The following is a 27,367-nucleotide window of genomic DNA, read 5'->3' as shown; positions in this document are numbered from 1 at the left end:
TCTCAGTCCATCTATAGAAACTATCTTATGGACTTTACAAAGAGTAAAAAGGATTTATGTATGCTCTGTTGAGAACATGGAATTGAGTTATCATCAGAATAAGTTTTCACCAAATTTTACTGTGCTTAAATATTCCTAAAATAAGTTACTCGGCATCCAGAAGTTTGAACTAACACCAGCTATTGAGTCGGGTTGAACCAAACTGCCTTCTTACCTATGGTGACTTGTCATTCTGCTGACCATGGTGGTCACAGAGACCCTTGCAACAAGCAAGGACAATATTAATATGAATAGGAGAGTTCCAGATACTATACTTAACTGTGCAAAGCATTCAGGATCCTTGGCAGTCCCAGGAAGGAGAGGTGATGGCGCCACTCAGGCCACAGGTTAGGGAGCTGCCTAGGCAATCCTCAAAAACCAAGTCCATTACCAAGGCATTGTTTGGCTTTGCTTAGAAAACCATCACTTATTCTTAAATAGGGACACTCTGAAGTCTCCTGAGGAACATTTTTTTTCCATTCACAATTATAGCACCATGACGAACTATCAGTACATTTAAGAAGCTTGAGGAAAAGGAGTGTTTGATGACAAAAGGGAAGAAGGACTTCATGTGAGCTACTTGTACACAAAATCCATCAGTGTGGGAGACCTGAATCAGCAGCTAGGCTGAGCTCCTGGTGGAGGGTCTATTGCTGGACAAAGATTCCAATAAGCACCTCTGGTCTGAATTGCTGCAGTTTTTTTTCTCTCATCAATTTGTATTTTTATTTTATAATTAACTTAATTTCACATATCAGTCACGGATTTCCCCCATCCTCCCTCCTCCCATCCCCCAGCCCACCCGCCCCCATTCCCACCTCCTCCAAGGCAAGGTCTCCCTGGGGAGTCAGCCCAGCCTGGTAGACTCGGCCAGGACCTGTCCTTGGTGCATGGACTGGTGTTTCGGAGCCTGGGGCCTATGCTGGGACACTTTGCTCAGCCTTGGTGTAGGGAGGAGGGGAATTGCTGTAGTTTTAACGGCTATTATAGGTGAACTTCGTCACAGGGATCTGCACATCTGCAAGGAGAAAGCTCTCTGGAGTCTTGCAAAAGAACTTACCACAGAGAGGCAACAACTCTCTCACTACTTCCCAACTCTCGTTTTCAGTGGGTCTGTCAAGAATGAGTTCACTTCGGAATTACTAACTCTTCCTATTCTGAGTAAGTTCTGCTATGGTAGAAGGTAGTGTTTGCTTAATTCTCCATCATCAAACGCCTAGAAAAGCACCTGAGTGTGGTATGTGCCAACTAACTGTCAGGTGAGCAAGAGGCGCATGTCACCAGCGTTTTAAGACCTTGCGGTGGCAGAGCTTCATCTTCACAAAGGAGCCGTCTACTCATCCCCGCCAACTGTGTGGCCTGCGGCTTCACAGCCTGCTGTGGGATGGTCTGTATGTCAAATTACTCTGATTGGTCAATAAATAAAACACTGATTGCCCAGTGGCCAGGCAGGAAGTATGGGCGGGACTAACAGAGAGGAGAAAAGAAAGAACAGGAAGACAGAAGGAGACACTGCCAGCTGCCGCCAGGACAAGCAGCCTGTGAAGATGCCGGTAAGCCACGAGCCACGTGGCAAGGTATAGATTTATGGAAATGGATTAATTTAAGCTATAAGAACAGTTAGTGTGCTCGCTTTGGCAGCACATATACTAAAATTGGAACGATACAGAGAAGATTAGCATGGCCCCGCGCAAGGATGACACGCAAATTCATGAAGCGTTCCATATTTTTTTAATTAAATAAATATATATATATAATTGAATGAATACTGCGAATGTAATCTATGACTACCACAAATATGATTAATATCATGAGTGTAATTTAAATAATAATAATAATAATAATAAATAATAAAAAGAACAGTTAGCAAGAAGTCTGCCACAGCCATACAGTTTGTAAGCAATATGAGTCTCTGTGTTTACTTGGTTGGGTCTGAGCGGCTGTGGGACTGGCGGGTAACAAAGATTTGTCCTGACTGTGGGCAAGGCAGGAAAACTCTAACTACAACAGCCACGCTTTGGCACTGACCCAGGAACCAGCTGCTCTGAGGCATTCCCGTGACCAGTGAGGGTGCTAAGCAAATTCGGAGTTTGTCAGGAGAAGCCCACGGGTAGCGCTGGGGTGGCGACAGGACCCAATGCACGTATTATTTATTGCATGACGGGACCAACAACTCCAGACATGTTGACACGGAACGCCACGCTGAAAACTGCTCCCTGAGTGGAGAAGGCACCGAAGCTCTCTGGGAAGCAAGCAAAGCCCTGGGGCGTACTGTCTGCAGAGGGCATGCTGGGACCGAGGGGTGCACGCGCTGAAGCCGCTGCCAGGGGCCATACTTAGGCCCTGAGAAGCGCGGGGCCTCGGGGAGCTCCAGACCCCGTGGTTGCACGTGGGTGGGCCCATGGCGGCAGAGCCTCGACAAGAGCCCTCCGCGGGCCTGGCAGGGATGTGGGGTGCTGCCTGGGCCGAGTGGGGGGCTAGGCCGCTGGAGCCCGACCCCAGTGCGGGCCCTGCACGGAGCAGGGCGCTGGCTGGAGCTCCCAGGGTCCTGACTGACAGGCGCGTGGTGGGAGGGTCTTAGGAGCATGGGGAGAGCCCCGCGCAGGGCCTGATGGGAGTTCGAGCGGGAAACTTGACAGGAGCCGGGTGCGAGGCGGGGAGCCGGGCGTGAGGCCACGAGCCGAGCCGGGTGTGGGGCCGGGAGCCGGGTGTGAGGCGGGGAGCCGGGCGCGGGGCCGGGAGCCGGGTGTGAGGCGAGCAGGTTCCGAGGGAGCGCGAGGCTTGAGGGGGCGCGCAGCATCCTCGGGAGCGCGCAGCATCCTCGGGAGCGCGCAGCATCCTCGGGAGCGCGCAGCATCCTCGCAGTGCCGGGGCGTGGGGAGCACGGGGGCGGCTGAGGGACTGAGTTGAGAGGACTCCGCCGAGGGAGGAGGTCAGAATCGCCAGTGCAGCAGCCAGGCCTTCGTGACGTCCGGGAAGGTCGGGGCGCTGCTGCTCCCCCAGTGTTAACACGGTCTGCCGGGAGGTGATAACTCTTCTCTTAGAACTCGGGCGCCTCGGTTTTTAAAGCCTTGTACATTTCCCGCGTCACCTTTTCAATTTTGTTCTTGAAGGCTTTGGAGATCATAGCTGTCCCCGAGAAAGTGGAGCCTATCCAGAGAAGGGGACTGATTGCGAGCCCACTGAGGGGACGATGCAGCCGTGAGCCCAGCACGGGGCTATCACTGAAGAAAGTTTGAGATACCGTGCTTTAAGGAAGCTGCATTTGTTCACCACGCCAAAGGTCACAGCCCGCATCCCTCAAACGACAACCGGGGGCATTTGGTTAATGTGATCAGACTGTAGTCCAACCACGCTCCAGAGTCCGGGGCTGGTGGCTTCTTTTCAAAGAGGGAAGATATTCTTGTGTTAAGTTACCGCCCACTGGTGAATTTGTGCACCTTGGAGTACTTGACCTTCCTTAGCCTGCTCTACATTTACATTCCAGTTTTCTGTAATGCGTGCTATATACACTTCAAAGGCAGCATATGTGAATTAGCAATTTTAAAATGCGCCCCCAAGTAGAAGTTTTAAAGCCAAGTAATTTCTTGGAAATGAAATCTACTTAACGGTTATACAGTTACATAGTTTGGCTAACATTTTCTTTCATGTAAAATAAAAAATAATATGTTCTTTTTAACCTTGAAGTGGGTTATAGAATGAATCTGAAATAGTACAGGTCTTGGCTTCACATTTTTATTTTTAAATTATGTGACAGGAAAGATTTCATTTTTCTGAAAACAAAACTTTGATAGTCAGCATCTGTAGAATGCATTATCAAACACAATATGGCTAATATACAGCAAGTACCTAGAAAAAAACATGCATTTAATAAATTAGGGCTACTCTTATTATTATTTGTACTTAAATTAGCCATTCAATTTGTGTAGGAAAACTGAAGATTTAGAATCTTGGGAGAGGTGATGAAAGTATTCTAATTTATTCCATCAATAACTCTATGAATATAGTAAAAAAAAAGTATTGAACTTTAGTCAAGGTGCAAGGTGGATAATCATGGGTGAGCAATAGCTTAATAAAATGTGTCTAAATACAAGTGATATAGAAAACCATGACGGTGAAATGGTGATATGTTTGTGGCCAAAGTTTACCAATTTTTATTTTCTTATTCTGAAATGACATCAAATAGAATCTGGTGAGTCGGGGTTGAAACCTTATTGCTAAAACTGTTTATGTACTTTTTACAGCTGTTTGTTTTTGAAGGTCTGGTTGCTGGAACACATAGTCAACAAGCGGATATGAATGAGTCCAGGCAACAGTCCCTGTTCTTTATCATACTTCCAGATTTACACAAACTCTGTGCTACCCAGATAATATTGAGTAGCAGGGTAGCAGAAATAGAGATTAGGAGTACGCAGATAAAGATGTGCAGGTAAAAACTCATGTCTTCTAACTAAGCCTTTCAACTTTAAAAATCCCATTATAACTATTTTAGAGGGATTTTTTTTTAAAACCCTTACTAAATCTGTATAGATATTTTGAAAGCAAAGAATCCAGGTATGTTAGATTACATTTAAAAGGGAATTTAAAATACTTGAGGTAAATATCTCACTGTTGGGCTTTCATATTTGTGACCTCTTGTGTGCTTTAAAAATTTTGAATTTTCAGGGCTGGAAAGATGGCTCAGTGGTTGAAAGCCCTGGATGCTCTTCCAGAGGACCAGGGTTCATTTCCCAGAACCCACATGAAGCTCACAACTGTCTGAGACTCCAGTTCCAGGGACTAACACCCTCACACAGACATAAAAAAACACCAATGCACATAAGATAAAAAATAAATTTTAATTCTCTGTAAGACTTAATTCATGAATTAAATCAGGCTCCCCCAAAATATACTAAGTAATGCATATTTACTATATACTCTTTACAAGGTACTTGAAGATACTAAAAGATTAATATAATTTCTGAACTTTCACATCAATAAATGACAATGGAAAATATTTCTTTAAGAACTATCTTGCAACTCCTAACCCAAGGTAATCTTTAAAGAACAGCTCAACTGAAGCCTGAGTATTAAGGACTCTCTTGTATTAGTTCCTTTAATTGTTTGAGGTACTCAAAGAACTCAAGACAAAATTATATATTTAAATAACTATCCCAGAGAAGAATGAAGCCTGTAAGATTGCTAGGAACAATGGTGAATACCCATAATGTCAGCAGTCTGGAGGCTGAGGAACAAGCATCTCAAGCTAGAGGCATCCTGAACTGCATAGTAAGATGGTTGCAAAACAAAACAAAATGCTGAGGACAGAAATGGGGAGGACAGTCTGGAGTGTACCCAATCTTAAATCCCCAAGTACATCAGGAAATCTGTATCCTTCCTGGTTGGGTGTAATTTATACTTATTACAAATTACCTCTGACCCCTCTGAAAAGTAACAAAATAGGTAGAAAAGTGAGATGTTAGACTAAGTTTCTAGATATTTCAGTAACATACAAGTATAGATGGTAGACAAGTTCAGTTTGAAAATAATGTATTTCTTCTCCATAGGCAGTTGCTACTTCTGCATGAAGATATTCTTACAGCACCTGTGCCTGGAATATTAAACCAAATTTGGGTAGTGATGTCGGTTAGTATCACTGATTGTTGGAAGCAATATTAATAAACAATAATTCAAGTATGCAGCAGAAATTAAAGATGGTTTATGAGGACCAACCACCCCATATTTCAGTTTGAATGAATGTCCCATTAACTTTGATATGCCTGATGTTTAAATCTATCTTGTGATTCTAAATTAATATTCAACTTGATCTGATATAAATGCTGAAATAAAGACCATTAATGAACAGAACATTATGGTACAATATATAAGATAGCATGGGCTTCAGTGCCTTCTGTCAATATTTTAGATATACTTAAATTTCTCATCTCAGTAAATCAACATTTTTATTATTTGAGAATTTCATACATGCATATAATTTATTTCCATCACTTTCTCTCTCTACTCCCCGCCCCACAAATCCTTCCATTTACACCTCCTTCCTACTCCCTACTTCATATCCTCTTCCTTAAAAAAATAATCCCGCCGGGTGGTGGTGACACACGCCTTTAATCCCAGCACTCGGGAGGCAGAGGCAGGCAGATCTCTGTGAGTTTGAGGCCAGCCTGGGCTACCAAGTGAGTTCCAGGAGAGGCAGAAAGCTACACAGAGAAACCCTGTCTCAAAAAACAAACAAGCAAACAAAAAATAATCCATTGACTCTAATTAGAGCATACATGCATGGTGGTAGGGCCATCTACTACAATACTCACCCCAACAGGGACCACGCCCCTAAAGAAAACAGATTCTCCCTTCCCTAGTAGCCATTAACTCTGAATAGCTTTTCAGCTAAATGTGGGGTCTTGTATGTCCCTCCCTCATTCATGCTGAAATGTTGATTGTCTTGATTCTGTGCAGGCCACCACAACTGCGTGCAGTTGAGTGCAATGGCCATGTCATATCTGGAGGAAACTATTTCACAGCAGTCCTCCCTGACCTCTGGCTCTTACAGTCTTTCTGTCTGTCCCTTCCTCCATGATGTCCCATGAGCCTGAGGAGCAGGATAAGGAGTATGATATAGTTATCCTATTTAGGACTGAGAGCTCATAACCATTCATTCTCCACACACAGACTAGGAATGAGTCTCTGTATTAATCACCATCTACTGCATAAAGAAGCTCCTTTGGTGAGAACTGAGAGCTGCGTAATCTATTGGCATAGATATATATTTAGATAAGAATTTGATACCATGCCCGTCTAGCAAAATAATATCTACCAGTCTTTTAATATTTATATTTCTTTCATTAATAGGTTGAAGCCTTTTAAATTTAAACTTCTTTTTAGGTTCATTTTCCATATTCATGTCTAAATATGTCTTGTATATTTAAAAGCTGTCAAGTACTTATATGAAATTTATTTGCCTTTTGTATGGCTTGGAGAACATGTCAATATCAGGCAACTTCACTTTGACAATGTACCTGTCACAGATAATCTTTCAGGGAAAAAAAGGGTTACTATAGTATCTTTCTTCAAATGAATATAGAATAGAAATATAGAACAATAGCTGAAATCTGTGCCCTCTGTTGTATTTTGCTTAAAATATTCATGTATGACAATGTTTTGTTATATGTATCTATGTTAAGTCCTTTTTACAAATGTAGACTTTCTGTTATAGATACCATTTTTTAAATCTGGGAGACTTAATGCCTATATTGAAAAATATGGAGCTAAGGTATGTGTTTAAGATAATAACATAGATGTAATATTATTGTAGAATGATGTATATTCTACTTCTTTTATCAGTGTCCTGGTGTGTCTTCTGATGTTGTGATAAAACACCATGACTAAAGAGCAACTTAGGGGAGAAAAGTGTTTGTTTGGTCCATTCTTCCTTATCACAGTGCATCATCCCAGGACACCAGGGCAGGCACTCAAGGCAGGAACTTGGTGACAGGAACTGAAGCACAGACCACAGAGGAGCTCTGCTTACAGGCCTGCAACATGGCTCACTCAACTTGCAGACTTGCCAGAGGCCAATCTGATGGGGGCATTTTGTCAGTTGAAGTTCCCTTTTTGCTGATGACCCTAGTTTGTGTAGAGTTGCCAAAAATAAACAAATAAGTAACCAAAACCTAACCAGCATAGTCAACAAACAAAATTTGGAGTATCTTTCTCACAAGTTATTGTTGTAGATAGAAAAAGAACTTAAGATTTTTCTAAACAATCATTTAAGGACACAGAGATGGGAATTAATGGTTTTTCTCCATTTTTACATGGGAAAAAAATTAAATCCTAAGAGTTGGAATTATTGCCACAATTATATAGCTAATATATAAACAAAATTATAGACTGTATTTTGTATTCTTATAGTGAGCTTCTTTAAAGGGAGAAAGTTGGTGTGGGGGTTCACTTTGTGGTTGGAAGGTGTAGCTGAGAAAAGCAGCTCACCTATGTCACCCGGGTGGGGAGAGAGAGAGAGAGAGAGAGAGAGAGAGAGAGAGAGAGAGAGAGAGAGAGAGAGAGAGAGAGAGATTGAGAGACTGAAAGAGAGATAGTAAGTCTGCACTCTCAGGCTTTCTTGTCTTTCTCTTTTATTTCAACCTAGCCTCAGCTCCAGCCTATGGGGATGGGGATGGTACTGCCACATTCAGACTGGGTCCTATCCTTTAGCCCTCTTTGGAAATCCTCAGACACACCCAGAAGCCTGTTTTACTCATTCCTTTGGCACTTCTCAAGTCAATCAACTTGACAATTAAGATTAATTGTTATAGTTATGGATCAGTTAAGATCCCTACCATTAGGAATTATAAGAAATAAATATCCCCTCCCTTTAGAAACCAATTCTTTGGAGGAAGTCATGCCTGATTTTGCTATTTCTTACCTAAATGTTTTATGAAACTCATCTGTAGGTCTATCTGGAACTTAGATTTTGAAAAAAGTTTAGCTATAATTTTACTTTAACAGGAAGTAGAGCTATTAAGTTATTTCAAGGATTATGTCCTTTGTATTTAAATTCTTAAATTTGTTTTAATACAGTTGCTTTGGTATTCTCTTATTTTCCTTTGTTATAAAATCTGAAGTGATATCTCCATTCTGTTTTTTTAATATTGATTTTGTGTGTGATCATTTTTGATTTTTTCTTTTCTTTTCCTTACTCTTTGATCAGTCTATCTAAATAGTTGACCATCATTGATAGGCTCAAGGAGGGGGATTTGATTTCATTGATTTTCTCTGTTGTTTTACCACATTGTATTCCATTGATTCCATCCCCCTACCTTTGGTCTATAGTGTTTCCTTCTACTTAATTTAGTTTGGTTTTGTCTTCCTTTTTCTAGTTCCTTAAAATGATGACTGAGTCTCTGAGTTAAGAACTTCATTCCTTTCTAGTACAGATACATTCAGTGTTAGATATGTTCTCTAAGTAGTTGTCTCTTTTAACTTCCTAACACCTGCTACAAATAGGCTGTGTGGTTTCCAAATGGGGGCTTCCCAGGGGTCTTTCTGCTGCTGCTTACTCACTCAATTATTATTTAGAAAGATGTTTCATAAAGCTTTAATTTTTAAAAAATATTGATTTTTGTTTGTTTGTTCGTTTTTTGGTTTTTTTTTTTTTGTTTTTGGTTTTTTTTTTTTTTTTTTTTTTTTTTTTTTTTTTTTTTTTTTTTTTTTTTTAGGGTCCAGAGTATAAACTACTATAGATTTAGTAAATGTTCCTTGTCATCTTAACAAGAATATGCATTTTGGTCTTACTATAGTTGATCATGGTAAATCTACTACATTCTTGTTTTCTGTTTGTGTCAATGATTAGAATCAGGGTATCAAAATCTCTACCTATAATTGTGGCTATCCCAGCATGAAAACTGGGAAACAATTCTTGGCTCTCTCACTTTTCTGCTTGTCTTTCTTACAGATTCCAGGGCAAACTTTTCTGGATTGTATTCAGTGCTTATGAAGCAAACAAGCTTGGTCTTCATTCTAACCTTCAGCAGTTTCCTGACGTGTGTGTTAGTCCTTGCTCAGCAGAAAACTTCCGACTCTGCTGGTCTGCAGTCTGTCCTCGGCAGTGTTGTCCTCTCAAGCACCTTCTAGCTTCTTAGTCTTCCTGTGGACCCTCAGCTCTGTCTCTTCAATTCACAGAGAGGAACAGAGTCTCTCTAGATTTCCTCTTCCACAACCTCAGCCCGGAAACCCTCTTTATACAGTAAACCAGGGGAATGTTATCCTCTATAGAGGAAAAGCCAACAAGGTGGGCTCTGTGATTTCCCAGGGCTCGTCTTGTTGGCTTTTCATCTATAGAAAATAACTCTTCTTTGTTCCATAATGTCCAGTATTTCATGAACCATTGTTTCAAATAACTTACCCAGTTCTTTTTTAGAGACTTCAAGTGGGAGAAATAAATCCAATTTCAATTACTTGGGAGTCAGCAATGAAAGCTTTAATATTAAATATTAACTCTGTATACCTAGATATATACTTGGTTGCATGTGTGATTTTGTACTTAGCCATTTCTAATGTTAAACTACAGGGAACAAAATGAACAAACCATAATATCATTCTTGCTTGAGTTCCTCTGTGTGGAGCGGGCTACATGGTTGAAGGCTCAGTACAGGTTAGGCTTACGCATAAGCAGGAAATTTGGGCACGCAACATTGCCGCAATGGTGGCTTCACAGTGAGAACCCTTACATTCTTAGCCTTGTAACTAGAGAGTACTAGTTACAGGAGCAGCCACGATCTTTATCTAGAATTGCTTAGTTTATTGGTTGTTGATCTGAGACTGCAGACAGTATCTGAGTTTGTAGATCTGTAGCAATTGCTCTTAACTTGCCCATCTTTTCTTTAATGTTTCAGATGGAGGCTCCACAGAGAGTAATTCCTGTAATTCTTCAAAACTGCCTTTCATATTCACTCACTGCTAGACTGGCTCCAGCCTGGAACAGAGCAGGTCATCTCTTGGTACAAGGTGACTGTGTGCCAGTCATGGGGACTTTCTGAACTAGATTGCTTCTGTATGCACATCTGGGTTTGATTTCAGTGTACCTTACTTTTAGAGAAGAGTTCTTAGCTCCAACTCTAAACATTCTTAGACAAGTCCACACTAACCTCACTGTCATCTCCTTACGTGGGGATAATATACAGAGGGCTGTTGATGCTGCTTTAAAGTGCTTTTATTATTGTAATACTTGCTACTTAAGAATAAATATGTTATGAAGGCTTTGATAAAATAAACACAAATTGTCAGTATTGTTGGACCCAAAGGGCTATCTTGAATTATTGCTAAAGTTTGATGGTTTTCTAAGTACTTTATGGCAAGAGATACATTTTTGAAGGAAGAACTGGGTATTTTGGTCCTTTTCAGGGAACAGATACTTTTTGAGTGATTGTATTTTTTTCTAAGAGCTGTCATTAGTTATTTTACAATTTCAAAGCACTTCAAATGGTTATATTTCTCAATAATGATTATTTCTGAATTATAATAATATGGTATTTCCTGTGAATTTTTTAAGGAAGAAATTTTCTTTCTCATATGGGAAAGCAAAATGCTGTTGGTAAGTAAAAACACATAAAGCAATAAACAAAGCTAACGGTTGTTTGAAAACCAATGTTGAGTTGTTACAGTCTTGATGATTACTGTATGCAAGAAGATAATAAGACACAATTATAATCAAAATTTACGTAGGAAGTTATTTCTCATTAAAAATATATATATTTACCTACTTGATAAAAAAATTCACTTAAAGCTGGGCGGTGGTGGTGCACGCCTTTAATCCCAGCACATGGGAGGCAGAGCCAGGCAGATCTCTGTGAGTTCAAGGCCAGCCTGGGCTACCAAGTGAGCTCCAGGAAAGGCGCAAAGCTACGCGGAGAAACCCTGTCTCGGAAAAAAAAAAAAATTCACTTAATTGGGAGGAAAGGTATATTTTAGTTTCTCTACTTAAGAAAATGATTATGAAAAAAGAAAATGATTATGAAGATGTTTAATTCTGCAAGTATTTTAATATATTTTCCAAAATCATATTATCAAAAATTGTATTATGTCAAAACTTATTTTTGTTAGAATATTGTTTATCTCCTGAAAAGAATAGGCCTTATTATAACATCCAATCCAATCGATTGCTCTGCATATTGCACAGAAGGTAGGTAGGTTCCGAGATAGCAGTGCTGAGGCAGCAGATGGATGGGGATCATAAGCTTTAATAATCAGACATGGCAGCTTCCCCCACCATTTGAACATAGTTTCACATCCTCATTTATAGTCCACAATGACTGGAGCTGAAGGACTGTCCTGCTGAACCATGCTTCCTGCCTGGCACTAGTTCTGGGTTTCAGTTAGACAGTGGCGGTCGCTCTGACCTCACGCTGGATGAATGAGTTTGTTACCTAAATTCACTACACTACATGAGACCTTAGCTAGAGAGTCAAGATAACAGTTTAGAAGAGGAAATTTCTTGGGCTCCTGCTAGAAGACTGTTTTTACTTTTGTTTAAAGGTGAATAGTTAGGTAAAACTCAGACATGTTAGCGGATAGTCACTAAAGTTTTACAAAGTCTAGGCAGCCTCGTAACTGATCCTCTGCTCAGGAAATAGCATTGTCAGCATCCTGAAGCTCCCAAAGCCTCTTCAGATACTATCTGCTTCCAAGGTCCTCGTGACTCTGCCATGTCAGCATAGCTTTATTTATAAGAGAGTAAGGAAGGTCTCTAGGAGGAGGCTTAGTGAATGACTATCAGGTCAGAATCCTGGTGTGAGACCTCACTGGAACTTAGTAATAAATGTCAGATTTGCAGAAAGTATTTATTGAGTGTACTATAAGCTGAAGAAGTATTGTCTTTCTTAGCGTCATCCTCTTGTAGGAGCTCCTCCCCACACATATCCTATTGTTTCATATCTTTGTCTTAGAAGTGTAATTTGTAGACTGTAAAATCTATGGTTCATTATTTGAAATTTATTATAAGTGTAATAAACTGTTCTTAATGTAAAAGTTGGATAAAGTAATATATGCTACTAAAATGCTTCATTTGATATGATAGAATACTAATTCTAGAAAGTTCATGTTTAATTCTTTTTCAGTATTAGACATCAACGTAACAGAAACACAAGTTTGTCTAAGTATTGAAGTCTATACAATCAGATTGCCAACACCTGAGGTACAAAATATTTTATTTCTGTGAGCTCCTGTATTTACTATATATGCATGTTATTATTACTATTTGATTTTAATTTTTAACATGGAAGCTGATAGGAAGGGTTTTGTTACCAGAACACTTGCAATGTTTTCTCAGATATGTAGGCTATACACACATACACACATATATGAAAACAGAAGGGGCCATTCGGAGGGAAAAGGAAGGGAGGAAACTAGCAGGAGGGCGGGGTAAACGAGGGAGACCAACGGGGCGACTGTGGACAAAGTACAACTAGAAACTTAAATGTCAATCCCATTATTTTGTGCTAACATTTAAAAGGACTTAGTAGTTGTTTGTCGTTATCATTTGTTTGTTTAGTTATGGTGGTTTTGAAACAGAGTCTCAGTTCATAGCTCAGTCTGGCTACCAGTTGGTGTCTGCCAGGCTGGCCTTGAACTTGTAGCTATCCTCCTACCTCAGCCTCCAGAGTATTAGAATTGTAGGCACAATGCACCGTGCCCAGCTTTAAAAAAATAAATAAAATGTATGCTGCTAAGTGCTTGACATGTCTATGCTTTCTAAATTCCCCCAATATCATTCTCATTTAACATGGGTTTTTATCATTTTATTCCTGTCAAAAATATCATTAGACACATCCAAAATGTCACTACCTTATCTTGCCTTGGTGCCAATTTCTTCTGCTTTTTTACTTCCAAATTTTAAAACTACAGTTTCATCTCATGGTAAAAATTCTTGTCTTCTACTCTTGACATTCTTGTAGCATTTTTTCACCTATTTTTTATGCAACATGCTTTCCGTCTTTGTCTTCTATTTTACTAATTCCCATAGCATCTGGCATAGAGCTTTACACATTATGTTGTAATGTTGTTTCCTTTATCAGGTACAATTGGTTCCTCAGGGACAGAGAAAGATGAAGGAGGAAATGGAATGTTTTTGCTTTCCACGAAACATTTGGCAATACCTAAAGGCTGTTTTTTGGTTTCCCGGGTATATGGAAGGAGGGTATGGTTTTACTACTAGCATCTAGCAGGCAGGAACAAGGAATGCTTCTGAATGTTTTACCCTATACATAATAAAAACCTGCCCCAACCCAGCAAAGGATTATCTGACCCAAAGTGTCACTAGCACTGAGGTTAAGAGCGTGTTTGGAGATTCTACTAGGGGAGCACAGCTACTCGGACCACTGCCTGAGAAAGGCTCTCCTCTATCTTTCTGACCTAGCATAAAGCTTTAGGAGAGACATGCATTAAATGGTGAGGGAGGAAGGGGACACCTGCCCAGCCAGCTTTATCAGCCTCATCAACACTGGTAATTAGTGGGGTGACAGATGTTGCTGCTAGGTGCCACTCCCCACTCCAGTTGTCTGGTGTACATCTCTTCCCCTTGTTATAAATTTGTTTTGTTCTCCATTGACTATGTAATGAAGTCCTAACTGCTTCATGTGATGGATGAGGTCCTCATCAAATTGATCCAAACTTTCCTTATATGTAGCCTCATCTACCATCACTCCTCTTCCCAAGAGCCAAAGTTAATTGTTTCTCCAAGGCAGGATAGTCCTCCATTCTTTCAAGTCCTGGCTCAAACTGTCTTCTAAGCTCTCAATGCTTGTTCTCTGACTCATCTTTCATGATATAACTTATCATTACCACCTGTGAAGACTTCAGAACTCCCAAAGTTCATCTCTCTTTGTTCATACTGTTGTTAATACAAGTGTATTATTATGCTGAGTTTTAAAGGAAAGGGTCTGTGTCTTTCTAACTTTTCTTTCATAGAAGTTACATAACACCTGTCACTCAATATAGTAAAATTTTTAGTAATTGAAATGAGCAGCATGAAAGACTAGCTTCTAACTTGAATTAGATAACTTTAGTATCTAAAGTCTATTCTTCTAAGGTAGAAATCCTAGTAGTTTTCTAAACTTTGATCTTTGATCTTATTTTGATAACTTTTTAAGATAGTTTACCATTATTATAAGAAATGCTATTTCAGCCCTTATTTTTGTATTTTAAAAATCCACATGTTTTCTCAATAATAGTAATTTTTCCAATTTTAAACTGTGTTAAACTATACTATATTCCTAAAACTTATTGTCTTGGTGTTTCTAATTGCTGTGAAAAGACACTGTGACCACAGCAACTCTTATAAGAAAAACATTTAATTGAGGTGGCTCACTTACTGTTTCAGAGGTTCAGTCCGTTATCATCATGATGTGGAGCATGGAGGCATGCAGGCAGATGTGGTACTGGAACAGACTCCTACATCTTGCAAGAAACAGGAAATGGACTGAGATACTGGGCAGTATCCTGAGCATTGGAAACCTCAAAACCCACCAACACAGTGACATACTTCCTCCAACAAGGCCATACCCACTCCAACAAAGCCACACCTCCTAATAGTGTCACTCCCTATGTGATTACAGGGCCAATTACATTCAAACTAGCACTCATATAAGTGTCTAGATAGAAACTTATATGTGTAAACTGCTACAAGTTGATATATTCAGATTATAATTGAATCCACAACTACCTGAGGGATATGTTTCAGAAAAGTATTATGTAATATTAAACTGTTGTCCTGAAATTTTAGTTATATAGGAAATAAGCAACTGGAAACAAATTTGTGTTTATTCTACAGACAGCTGTCTATTGGGTATCATTATGTACATGTGCAAAGTGTTTTCTCCCAAAGATTCTATCAAGGTCAGACAAAAATCAGCATAAAGATGAGAACACTTACAAAATACTTATTAATATTTGCACTCCTAAAACATTTAGAGTTGGCTTAGAATCTCATTACAATTCTCAAATCTTCATTTAATAACAGTGCCACTTTGAACATTCTACTTAATTTCCCTTAACCAAAGATTTTTGTATAAATTGGAGCTAAAGGTACCTAGCTCATGGAGAGTTGATGCAGTGAATTGGGTAAAGTACATCAAATGATTCCTATGGCATGTGATACATAATGGAAGTTCAAAGTGGTAGTTATTGTTATAATTAAGTGAATTGAGACAGGTGAAATAGTTGTTGTAGGTCTCAAAGGTAGTTGGTCAAGATTCAGAGTTTTTCTTTCAACACTGTTGTGCTTCATTGTTCTTTCTCTACTTAGCCTTAGCTTACTTGGTTACATTTGTGTGTCCTTTGGTATAATTAGATAGTGTCTTAGTCACTGTTTTGTTGCTATGAAAAAACACCATGACCAAGACAAAAGAAAACATTTAATTGGGGGCTTACTTACAGTTTTATAGGCTTATTTCATTGTCATCTTAGCAGGGAACATGGTAGAAGGGAGCATGGCAGCAGGCAGGCATGGTGTTGGAGAAGTAGCTGAGAACTACATCCTGATACACAAGCAGAGGGGGTGGAGACTGGGCCTGACATAGGCTTTTGAAACCTCAAAGCTTACCCACAGTGACAAACTTCCTCCTACAAGACCACATTTCCTAATCCCTGTAATCCTATCAAAGAGTTCCACTCCCTGGTGACAAGGCATTCAAATATATGAGCCTCTGGGGGCCATTTTTATTCAAACCATCACAAACACCTAATATCTGTGATAAATATTGAATAAAAACAGTGGTTAAATAACATTGCTTGGCTATATGGTAGAGTTTGATAAGAGCTGTATTAATTTAGGATCCAGATGGAAGGGAAATGTCTGAGGATATTAGTCTTTGATATCATTGGAACATGTACACTAATTTTGTACCATTTAGTTCTTAAAGCCTCATCTCTTTCCTTGATTTCTCTGAAATTACTTTCTCAAAAGTCCAATACCATTGATCCATTTTTTTTTATATGTTGCCACTTGGATATCACTGTTTTCTAGGTTTCAAAATTTTTCAGCCTACACACTAATTATACCTTTTACATGTTCTTGTGTAGTTGTGATTGTGTCCTTTTAGACCCCCTCTCATGCATGTACTGATGGTACCCTATGTCACTTACTTTCCTATCGCTGTGACACAACACCTTGACCAAGGCATCTTATAGAAGAGTTTATTTGGGCTTATGGTTCCAGAAGTTTAGAGTCCATGATGGCAGAGCAAAGTGCAGCACCCTGCACAGCTTCAGGAATTGACCAACTGAAGTGATGAGAGAAAGAAGAAAGGACAAACACACAGACACATGTACAGAAAAGCTAAGATGGGGTCATATAGACTGTACTCACTCTGGCACAGGGGACCAACTGGTACCAACTATGACCCCGAAACTCAACTTATTTTATACACCTGGATTGAGGAGGCAGGTTTGTGGTATACAGCTGCATGAGGCAGGTTTAGCTAATCTCAGTAGGAGTTTTCTGTAAGGGAGCAATTTCAGGCTGCACTCATCTCAGAGGAGAAAGTTGTAGTTGTTAGTTTCTGCCTACACAGGTCAATTGTTCATAAACACTTATACTTGGACACTAAATGAAGGCTCTGACCTGCCTCTGAGCCTCACCCGGCAAAGGTTTGCCACCCCCTATGCCTAAGGAATTGGAGTCCTTAGCATGCCCGTGTTAACAACACACATTTACTCAAGACTGCACCTGCTCTCCACAGCAGGAGTAGCTGGTGGCAAGCGTGACAGCTAGACCAGAAAGCATACAGTTCACAGACTGAAGCACAAGCACAAAGCAGAGAGCCAAGTGGAAACGTCCAAGGCCACCCTCAGGGACAGACTTCCTCCAGCAGAGCCACACCCCTAAACATCTGAGCTTATGGGGACATTCTCATTTAAACTATCACACACCCAGACTTGATGATCTAAAAGTGAATGTGTGTCACCCTCCCCAGCCCAAATCTGTTCTTCCTTTGCATTTACTATTTTGCCATCAAAAGACAGTAACTTACCTCCATGGAGACTTCATTGTTCCTTGGGTACTTTCTCACTTCCACTATCTAATTCGTTCCTGCCTTGGTCTCCATAATGACCTCCTCTTCACTTCCATTATTCTGATTTAGACCTGTTCTTTTGCCTCAACCAGTCAACTGATCTCCACAGAGGCCTTGTTTCCAATCTTTCCTCTTTTGGTTTGACCTCTACTTCTCCACAGTGTCAATAGATTTCTGTTTCTAAATCAAAGCTTCCCTACCTAAATATCTTTAAGATCTCAACATTGCTTAGAAAACTAAGTCCAAATTCTTTAGATTGTTGTTATAAGGTAGAAGAAATATTTATTAAGTACCTTCTCATCAGTTTGGTTTTAGATGCATAGGGATACTTTAAAATATTTCCGAAGTGGCTGGGCGGTGGTGGCACATGCCTTTAATTCCAGTACTCGGGAGGCAGAGCCAGGCAGATCTCTGTGAGTTCAAGGCCAGCCTGGGCTACAGAGTGAGTTCCAGGATAGCCTCAAAACTACACAGAGAAACCCTGTCTGGAAAAAAAAATTCCAAAGTGAATAAATACAGAGTTAGCATTCTCTTGAGATGTATGTTAATAGTTGAGTATTTTCATAGTGTTCAGAATAATCTGTGTTGACACGTACTGGTGTTGTGGACATCCCTGCAGCAAATGATTTGAGCCTCTGAATAGTGTTGATCTGTACTTAAGCTGTGTAAGTAGGTATATGAAAGAACCCACAAATTCTGAGCACTTTACTTTAATGCCTGCCTTTAGAATTCTGTTTTAGATTCTGTTTTCTCTCAAGCTAGTCATTCTACCTGATGCCAGTATATGGTGACATTCATGACTGCCTGCCATGGTCATCTTTGTTTACTTATTCTTTTCTTCCTTCTTTCCTTCTTCCTAACTTCCTTTTTTCATAGCATAGCTTAGGTAGCAGATTTCTCAAGAACATCACATCATAATATTTACCTCTTGAGGCTAAAGAGATGATTCAGAAGCTAAGTATATATAGTCTTCCAGAGAACTGAATGATTCTCAGAACCCATATCAGGTGCCTCACAACCACCTATAATCCCAGCTGTAGGGCATCAACACCCTCTTCTGGCCTCCCTGGGCAATCAACTCCCCTACATACACACACATAAGTGAAAAAAAAAGTAAATATGTTTTTAAGAAAAGTTGCCTCTGTCCTGCATGGGACAGTCTATATCCTTCTCAGTTCTGAGTGTTGTTGCTCTTAGTGTTTTTTCCATCCTTCTTCTCGTGCTAAGGATAGAACCTGAGATCTTTCATATGCCACACAAGAACTATAACACGAATGTATGTCCCTAGCATATTTTAGCATCGCTTCCCATATTGACATTTTTCTTATTTCCTCTGGTCCCTTTTTTCTGTTACTACCTTTAAAGAAGTTCTTTGAGAGCTTCAAGTTTTGTATAACATTTTTTAATTATATTCACCTCCACCAAGTCTTCCCAGATCCACCCAATTTTTTTGTCCTTTAAAAAACCCTTCAAGAACAATTTGTGCTTTCAAATATTCCTGAATGTGTGGCTCTCCACTCAAGTGTGCTCAGCTTATTAGGGGCTACATTCTTAGTGAAAACTGACCCTACTTTCCCAGTAGTTAACAATTGCCCATGGCTCCACGGGAAGGGGTGGAACTTTTTATTGGTCTTAAGGAATGGTATAGGAATTCAGAAAAGTGATATTAGACTAAATGGGCGTAAACTTAGATATTTAAGGCTTTGACTGGTAGGAGTTAAAGTATCAAAACATGAGTCATGCTTTAAACAACATCACAAATATACTAATGACTTGTCCAGACAATATAGTGTTGGCTGTGTTAGCTCAAGGTTCTTGATAGAAGTGGGCAGTGACTAAAGTGAGAACGTTTCTCCCCAGAGTTGCTTTGATGAGATGTGTGGGGTTGTGACACAGTCTCTCTAGCCTTATTGTTCATTTACCCACTAATACTTTATTTTCACTTGAGGCCTCTCTGTATCTGTCTGAACTTGAGAAAATATCTTACAGGACTTCCCAGGGTGGCTGAACCATAAGTGATGAACACTTATTGTCTATATAGAGGCTGGAATCCTGTCTGGGTAGGATATCTGAGGATCAAGAAGAAAGCATTCTAGAAAATGGAATGGGGATTTCAAAGGAGAGTGTGACCCTGGCTCTGTCAGAAGCTGTCTTTAAAAAGTGTAATCTAGGCCGGGCAGTGGTGGCGCATGCCTTTAATCCCAGCACTCAGGAGGCAGAGGCAGGCGGATCTCTGTGAGTTCGAGGCCAGCCTGGGCTACCAAGTGAGTTCCAGGAAAGGCGCAAAGCTACATAGAGAAACCCTGTCTCGAAAAACCAAAAAAAAAAAAAAAAAAAAAGTGTAATCTAGGGCTGGAAAGATACCATAATCTGGTAAAGTGTTTGCTGAGCTTGATCCGCCAGATCCCACATTAAAGAAATTAGGCTTTGTGGTGCACATTTGTAACACCAGCACTGGGGTGGCAGTGACAAGCAGACCCTGGGCCTTGCTGGCTGGACTACTTCAGAGTTCCAGACCAGTGAGACCCTGTCTCAAACAATAAAAAGGAATGCATTCCCAAGGAATGACTTCCACTCACACATGTCCATATACAAGCATGTGCCCACAGACACACATAAAATATACTTTCCTTTAGAAGAGATTTGACTTCTCTAAGTTGACATAATAAAAATTGATTGAATTAAGCATAAAATAAACACTTGGGCTTGGAAGATGCAAAGGAAAGCATGGCCTGTTTGGTGCACTGTGCAGTGAGAGACAGGATGTGTCACAACACTGATTAGGTCATGACTCAAAAAGATGTAACTCCCTGATATATTCATGAACCACTGTCAGTGTGTGTTGTTGTAATGTTTCTTTTTATGTGGCAAATTCCTGGGGACTTATATATTGCAATCTCATTTCATTTAAAAGCTAAAGGAGTTTGATATTTCTCAGCGTATTATAGAGGATTTTCATGCCAACCAGAATGCTGTCATTGAGAGACATTCCATCTTAAGCAACTGGTGCTACATTCTGCCCAGGTAAGATTTTAGGTTGGGATGTAAAGCTGGTGTAATGACTACTTTTGCACCGCTGTGACCACAGTATCTGAAGAGGAAACTTAAGGAAGGGAAGGGTTTTCTGGGCTTGCAGTTTTAGAGGGTTCCAAGCATCATGTTGTGGAAGTCACAGTGGGGCCGCAAAGTTCAGTACCACTCTATTCACAAGAGCTAGAGCATGGAACCAGCCTAGATGTCTATCAAGTAATTTTTAAACACACACACACACACACACACACACACACACACACACACACACACACAGAGTTAGTTTTTTTTTTTTAATCTTTTACACTTTGGGGGCCTACCACCCAGCTCCCAAATAAATACACTGAGACTTACTCTTGCTTATGAATGCCTAGCCTTAGCTTGGCTTATTTCTAGCCAGCTTTTCTTAAATTAAACTCTTCTGTCTACCTTTTGACTATGGGATTTTACATTTTTTTCTATTTCTGTATATCTTTTCTTTCCTTCTTATTCTGTGTCTGGCTGTTTGGCTCGGTGACTGGCCCCTGGCATCACCCTCTCCTTCTCCTTTTCTTGCTCTGCTCTCTTTATTCTCTCTACCCGCCAGTCCTGCCTATTTCTCTCTCCTGCCTAGCTATTGGTCATTCAGTTCTTTATTAGACCAGTTGTTTTAGGCAGGTACAGTAACACAGCTTCACAGAGTTAAACAAATGCAACATAAAAGAATGCAACATATCTTTGCATCATTAAATATTCCACAGCATAAATGAATGTAACACATCTTCAACTAATATTCTACAATACACACACACACACACACACACACACACACACACACACATATATACACATATATATTTAACAAACAAATATAGAAGAAGTCATTAATTCAAAGGGGATGGTTGGGAGGATAGAGGAGTTGAGTGAGGGGAAGAGGTAGGGTAGAAAGGATGGAAATACAGTGTAGTCATGTATAAAATCTTTAAATTTAAAGTAAATGTAAGTATCCCATATAAAGGGAATGTCAACATACTGCTCATGAGAATGTAAACTAGTACAAATACTATAGAAACCAATATGGAAATTTCTTAAAGGGTAAAAATGGAATTACCATATGATCATTAATCCTATATATCAAATAAAATAAAATCAGTATGTCTAAAATATTTCTGTACTCACATCCATTGCAGCACTGTTCACAGGAGCTGAAATGTGGATACAACATAAGGTTTCTGTCTAGGTAAAAGAGATAAAGAGGTGGTATGTATGCACAATGGAACAAATTCAGCCTACAAGGAAGGCAGTCCTGTCATGTGTGGCAATATGGATGATGAGCCTGAAACATGTTATATTAAGCAAAATAAGCTAGACAAATCCTGTGTGATCTTATATGTAGCATCTAACAAGTTGAACTCATAAAAACAGTAAAAGAGCAGTTGCCAGAGGTAGGATGGAGCTTTGGACTACAGTAGAGAGATGTTGGTCAATGATAAAGAATCTCAGACAGGAGGAATAAGTTGAAAAAATCTGTTGTACAACACAGTATACTGAATATCAACAAGCTGTTGTTCTTGAAAATTACTATAAAATAATTAAAATAGATTTTAAGTATTTTCACCACAAAACTTGTACATATGTGAAGATATATATATATATTAAGCTGATTAAGGCATTCCATAACTATTTGTATTTCAAAGTATACCAAATATATCTAAAATTTGCATGTCAAGACAAAAAACTTAATGCAATTGAGTTTGTAACTAGGTACAAGTGATTAGTTTATTTATATGTGGATAGTAACATACTTGCTAAGTCTTTTGGAATACCTTCTAAAGCAGAGTTAACTTCTCAAACAACAGTTAGCTGTATTTAAGCATTGGCATAATGTTATATCAAATCTCATTTTTCGTAGCATGAAAATGGGGCAGATAATAAATTTTCTTCATACGGCACCGCCTGACTGTCCCTTTCGTTCCTTCAAAGATTTCCAGAGGCACTGGGATGACTTGGTAGGAAGCATATGTCTATCACACTGGATGTTATTTGATCTCTTTCTTGCCATGTAACATAAGAATAGCGTCCTCTAAAATGATTTATATTGTGTGCTTAATTTATAGTATGGCTATAAACTTCCAGAAGATTGTGGAGATATGAAAATATACTGTAGCATCTACTTCAAAATGGTCAAAGAACGGACCTTCACGTATCCTTTGCACACTAATGGTGGCAGATACTTTCTGTATCTGCCAGCCTTGCTCATGCCCCATGCTGTCATTATTAATGGAACCACTTTTCCTGCACAGTTCTTAACTTAGCTGAGAAGATGGTACTAATAGGAACTTTTGTGGCTGTTTGTTTGGGGTGTTTTTGTTCTGACTTTGAGACAGATCTCATGTAGACCAGGCTGGTTGGGAACTCACTGTGTATTCTGGGCTACTCTGGACTTTCTGATGCTCCTGTCTACTTTTCAAGTGTTGTTATTACAGGCATACTCCAGCACATCCCATTTATGCTGAGGATAGGGTGGAATCCAGTACTTGCTGCAAGGGTCTGCATTACATTCAGTCTACCAGCTGAGCTCCATTCCCAAAAAGACCCATCACATTTTAATTGCTTCTCATATGAAATCCCTTTGGTGACAGGAAGGAGGGTCTTCTTATATAACCCAGGCTATCTTTGAACTGGCCATCCTGCGTCAGCTTCCTCGGTGCTGGAATTACCACTACCCCAGGCTATAAGGATGTTTCTTTAAAGACTATTGCAAAATTTAGACAAGAAAAGAAAGTTCAGAATTGCCGGGCGTTGGTGGCGCACGCCTTTAATCCCAGCACTCGGGAGGCAGAGCCAGGCGGATCTCTGTGAGTTCGAGGCCAGCCTGGGCTACCAAGTGAGCTCTAGGAAAGGCGCAAAGCTACACAGAGAAACCCTGTCTCGAAAAACCAAAAAAAAAATAAAAAATAAAATAAAAAATAAAATAAAATAAAAATAAGAAAGTTCAGAATAGAGAAAATAGGTACCTGTATTTCCTAGTAGAACATAAGAAACCAACGCTAGGATTCTCCCTAGCCAAGAGCTCCCCCCAGTGTTGTTTGGACATTATTGGAAGGGTTAAATTAGAAGTTTCTGAGATCTTGCTTTTTGGAAGATTTGCTTTTAGATTTGACTTCCACTTAACACACTGCATTGATTTAGGAAAATAGCTTTCTTAATATTACTTTAAAAATATACACAGAAACAGGACACAAGTGCCTAGGTGGAGCTCTTAAATCTTAATTAGCACGGCTTTCATCATTCTGACAGGCTGGGGTGTAGAAATGGAAGAGCCAGTGGTCTGTGCTGTCTTTTAACCCAGATAATGCACAATAAACCTGCAATCGATACTGCCAGCAATTCCCTTTCATTATATGCCAACCCTATCCCAAGTGATGAGAATATTTCTCGTTAGGAAAAGTGACTGCTTTCCTTGAAGGACTGCTTTTGAAGTTTGAATATAATTAGTAAGGTATTTCTTCTCTGTGCCCAGTTTTTCATTGCTTTTGAAGATAGGAGCAGTTTACTGTTCACTAACTTTGTCCTTATACTCTATACAGGTGATGGGTGGCACATTCTTATAAGTCTTTTCTGGAATATTGTAATCTACTCACAATTCTGTTTACAAAATGAAGACACGGTGATTCACCTTGATTGTGTCATGTCACACACACACATAATTTGTTAATAAAAATAAACCTAAAATAGCAGAAATGAAGGGATGCTATCTATTTAGCTTTGACAACTATAGAATATAACATAAAAACAGAATCTGCTTGTCCATGTCTTGTCAACATTGTTGTCTTTTTAAAAATGAAAATTGCTATGTCCTGTAGACAGAACCTTCATGTTGCCCTTTAACTTCACTCAGATACCCTCTCAGTTGCATAAGGAGTCAGCCCATTCAGTTCTTCCCAAGGGTGGATTTGGAAGGTGTGTTGAAAAGCTTTCTTTCAGATTTAAAATCTAAACTGCCGCATATATGTGGATTTCCCATAAAGATGACAAATAAGCCATGCTACTACACACAGGAGCTAACCAGACCACAAAAACAGGTAAGGTGTACTTTCATCTCATCCAGGGTCTCTGAATTCCTTAGTAGATCATGAACTTTTCTCAGTACAGCGTCTCACAAATGCTCTCTGTTGTTACCGCTACTTAACTGTTTGCCCTGCCGTTTGTTATTATTGCATTTCATATGATACACAATTGTTCTGATGTGTCTCATCCATATCTAGAGATGCATGAGCTGGGTTACTGGAGATTAAAGAGAGAATGTTGTCAAGTGTTCACCTGAATAGACTGATCAGGCGGCAGTCCTGTTCAGTAGACATTGGGTACCTGCTGCCCACTAGGTGGAGTCAGGAGTGGGTTTCTCTGATCCCTGCAGCAGGAGAAAAGTCCTCACCAGTGTCTGCCTCTGCATTAACTTCAGGAGGACACCAGCACACCTGGCTCCCTGCAGATAGACACGGGTAGAAATGGCTGTTTGGGGATTTTCTACACCCCAGACTTGGCAGAATAGGGGAAGAAGACACAACTTGAAATCAGATTCTGAGTTTTTATATTTTCTAAAAATGTTTAAGGGGAGGAGAGTTACCTCTGGCTCTGTCCCCCATACATTTTAGAATCTGTTTTTATTATGCCATATTATACACACATAGAAAGTATACGCATATATCTTGTTGAAAAATTGTTCATGTAATCCAATGCAGCATCCTGCTCTCAGCTTCCTTAATATATATTCAGAGAGGTAACCATGGTTGTGACTTCCTAGCAATCATTCTTTGTCTTTACTAAGCATGCATCGGTAAGAACTAGGTTTTAGTTTTGTTCAGTTTTGAAATTTATGGGAGAGAAATCATTGTGTTTGTGTTTATAAGTCTGTCTCTTTTCTTTAGAATAGCGCTGTGATATCCATCCGTGTTGTTCCACTAAGCTATAGTCTGTTCACTTTCATTTCCATGTAGTTACATGATTATGCCATAGTTGTTTATTGTTCCAGAATATTGTTGATTGACAGCTGGATTGTCTGAGGGCTATTTGCAGTAATGTGGTAGTGAACATTCTAGTGCACTTCCTCTAGGCACATGTCCATGAATCTCACAAGTGTAGAATGAGTGTTCCAAGTGTAGGACATATTCCAGGCTACACTGTAGCAGTTTGTGAACCTCTTGCTGTGGCTCCTTGTCCTTGTCCTTATGTGGTACTGTTGATCTTTAGCAATTTTGGCAGCTATACTTATTATCATGTGCTTTTAATGTGTATGTTCTTGAGTACTTATGTATATTGGTTGTTTGTATATCTGTTTTGAAGAGCTCATCTGCCATTTTTCATTTATAGGTATTCTTATAACATGCTAGGTATGAGTTCTTCATCAGCTGTATAGAGCGCCTTATCTCCCTTCATTCTGCAACTTGCTTTCCTAAGAAGGGAGTGGGAGTGGGCAAATGCCTATTTAATACCTATATTATAGTCTTAAAATTAACAAAAGTATTAATTTTTTTATTTTTGAGACAGGGTTTCACTATGTAGTGCTGGAGCTCGGAGCTCTAGAACTCACTCTGCAGAGTAGGCTGGCCTGTCTCTGCCTCCTGAGCCCTGGGGTTAAAGGTATGCACTACCATATCCGGCTGGCATAACATTTTTTAAAGTTAGATTGCTTGGTAAATCACATCAAAGGAATTGTTGCTGATAGACACTTATGTCATGCATTTGTACTGACTGCTTACTGCATACTTCATATTTCAGCTCATATCTGTCCTATGAATAGTAAATCCAAACAATTTGCAAAGCTTTGTTTCATAAACGTATAGGAGTACTTAACTGAAAGTCTTGTCTTCACACTGCTCTTAACAATAAGAATTTATTCTATTTTTGTCTATTATTCTATGTGCCAGCTGCTTCTATGAATACTACCTCATTTAATTTTCAGTAGTGATTCTTGGGATAAAGAATTTTTGCCGGACGGTGGTAGCACACGCCTTTAATCCCAGTACTCAGGAGGCAGAGGCAGGCAGATCTCCGTGAGTTCAAGGCCAGTCTGGTCTACAGAGCAAGCTCCAGGACAGGCATCAGAACTACACAGAGAAACCCTGTCTCAAAAACAAACAAACAAACAAACAAAAACACAAAGAATTGTGTTTTCAATGCTACAGCAGGACCCACAGCACAGAGCTCAAGTATCTTCACCAACACAATGATAAATACATATCTGACTTAAAAATTGAAGCCTGGTCAGAGTCTTAGCATCACAATCAAGAAAATAAAATAAAAATTAACCTTAGATTCCTGGTCAAGAGCTCAGGCTCTGAAAACTGGCTGTCTATCTAGATCTGAATGCCTTGCTATTGTGTGATGTGGGGCAGACCTTTGATCTCCTTGTGCCTTAGTTTCCTCCACTGAAATGGGGTGAGGTGATGATGGCGGTGATGACAGTACTTGTCCCAGATGGGTAGTGGGGGCAGTCTGGGGTGGAGTCAGAGGCAGTGGGGGCAGTCTGGGGTGGAGTCAGAGGCAGTGGGACAGTCTAGGGTGGAGTCAGAGGGGACAGTCTAGGGTGGAGTCAGAGGCAGTGAGGACAGTCTAGGGTGGAGTCAGAGGCAGTGAGGACAGTCTAGGGTGGAGTCAGAGGCAGTGGGGACAGTCTAGGGTGGAGTCAGAGGCAGTGGGGACAGTCTAGGGTAGAGTCAGAGGCAGTGGGACAGTCTAGGGTGGAGTCAGAGGGGACA

General features: G+C 39.9%; 1 protein-coding gene and 1 non-coding gene across 2 annotated transcripts in view; both read left to right on the top strand.

Annotated features, from left to right (window-relative positions):
* The first annotated feature begins 1,664 nt into the window (after window positions 1-1,664).
* Window positions 1,665-1,770, top strand: LOC114696278. Its single transcript, XR_003734980.1, has one exon. It is a non-coding gene; the product is annotated as a U6 spliceosomal RNA (small nuclear RNA).
* Window positions 1,771-3,803: 2,033 nt separating this feature from the next.
* The window catches only part of C19H18orf63 (chromosome 19 C18orf63 homolog), a 32,414-nt gene continuing 8,850 nt past the window's right edge, over window positions 3,804-27,367 (top strand). Inside the window, exons 1-10 of the mRNA XM_028873851.2 lie at window positions 3,804-4,468; window positions 5,586-5,664; window positions 7,250-7,306; window positions 10,425-10,536; window positions 11,081-11,122; window positions 12,645-12,721; window positions 20,512-20,621; window positions 22,519-22,615; window positions 22,724-22,809; window positions 24,508-24,691. Coding sequence (XP_028729684.2) covers window positions 4,269-4,468; window positions 5,586-5,664; window positions 7,250-7,306; window positions 10,425-10,536; window positions 11,081-11,122; window positions 12,645-12,721; window positions 20,512-20,621; window positions 22,519-22,615; window positions 22,724-22,809; window positions 24,508-24,691 — 1,044 coding nt within the window. The 5' untranslated portion in view covers window positions 3,804-4,268. The remainder of the gene's footprint in view (window positions 4,469-5,585; window positions 5,665-7,249; window positions 7,307-10,424; window positions 10,537-11,080; window positions 11,123-12,644; window positions 12,722-20,511; window positions 20,622-22,518; window positions 22,616-22,723; window positions 22,810-24,507; window positions 24,692-27,367) is intronic.

This window comes from Peromyscus leucopus, chromosome 19 (assembly GCF_004664715.2).
Source record: "Peromyscus leucopus breed LL Stock chromosome 19, UCI_PerLeu_2.1, whole genome shotgun sequence".
NCBI classification, from domain to species: domain Eukaryota; kingdom Metazoa; phylum Chordata; class Mammalia; order Rodentia; family Cricetidae; genus Peromyscus; species Peromyscus leucopus.
This window is presented reverse-complemented; position numbering and strand designations above follow the sequence as displayed.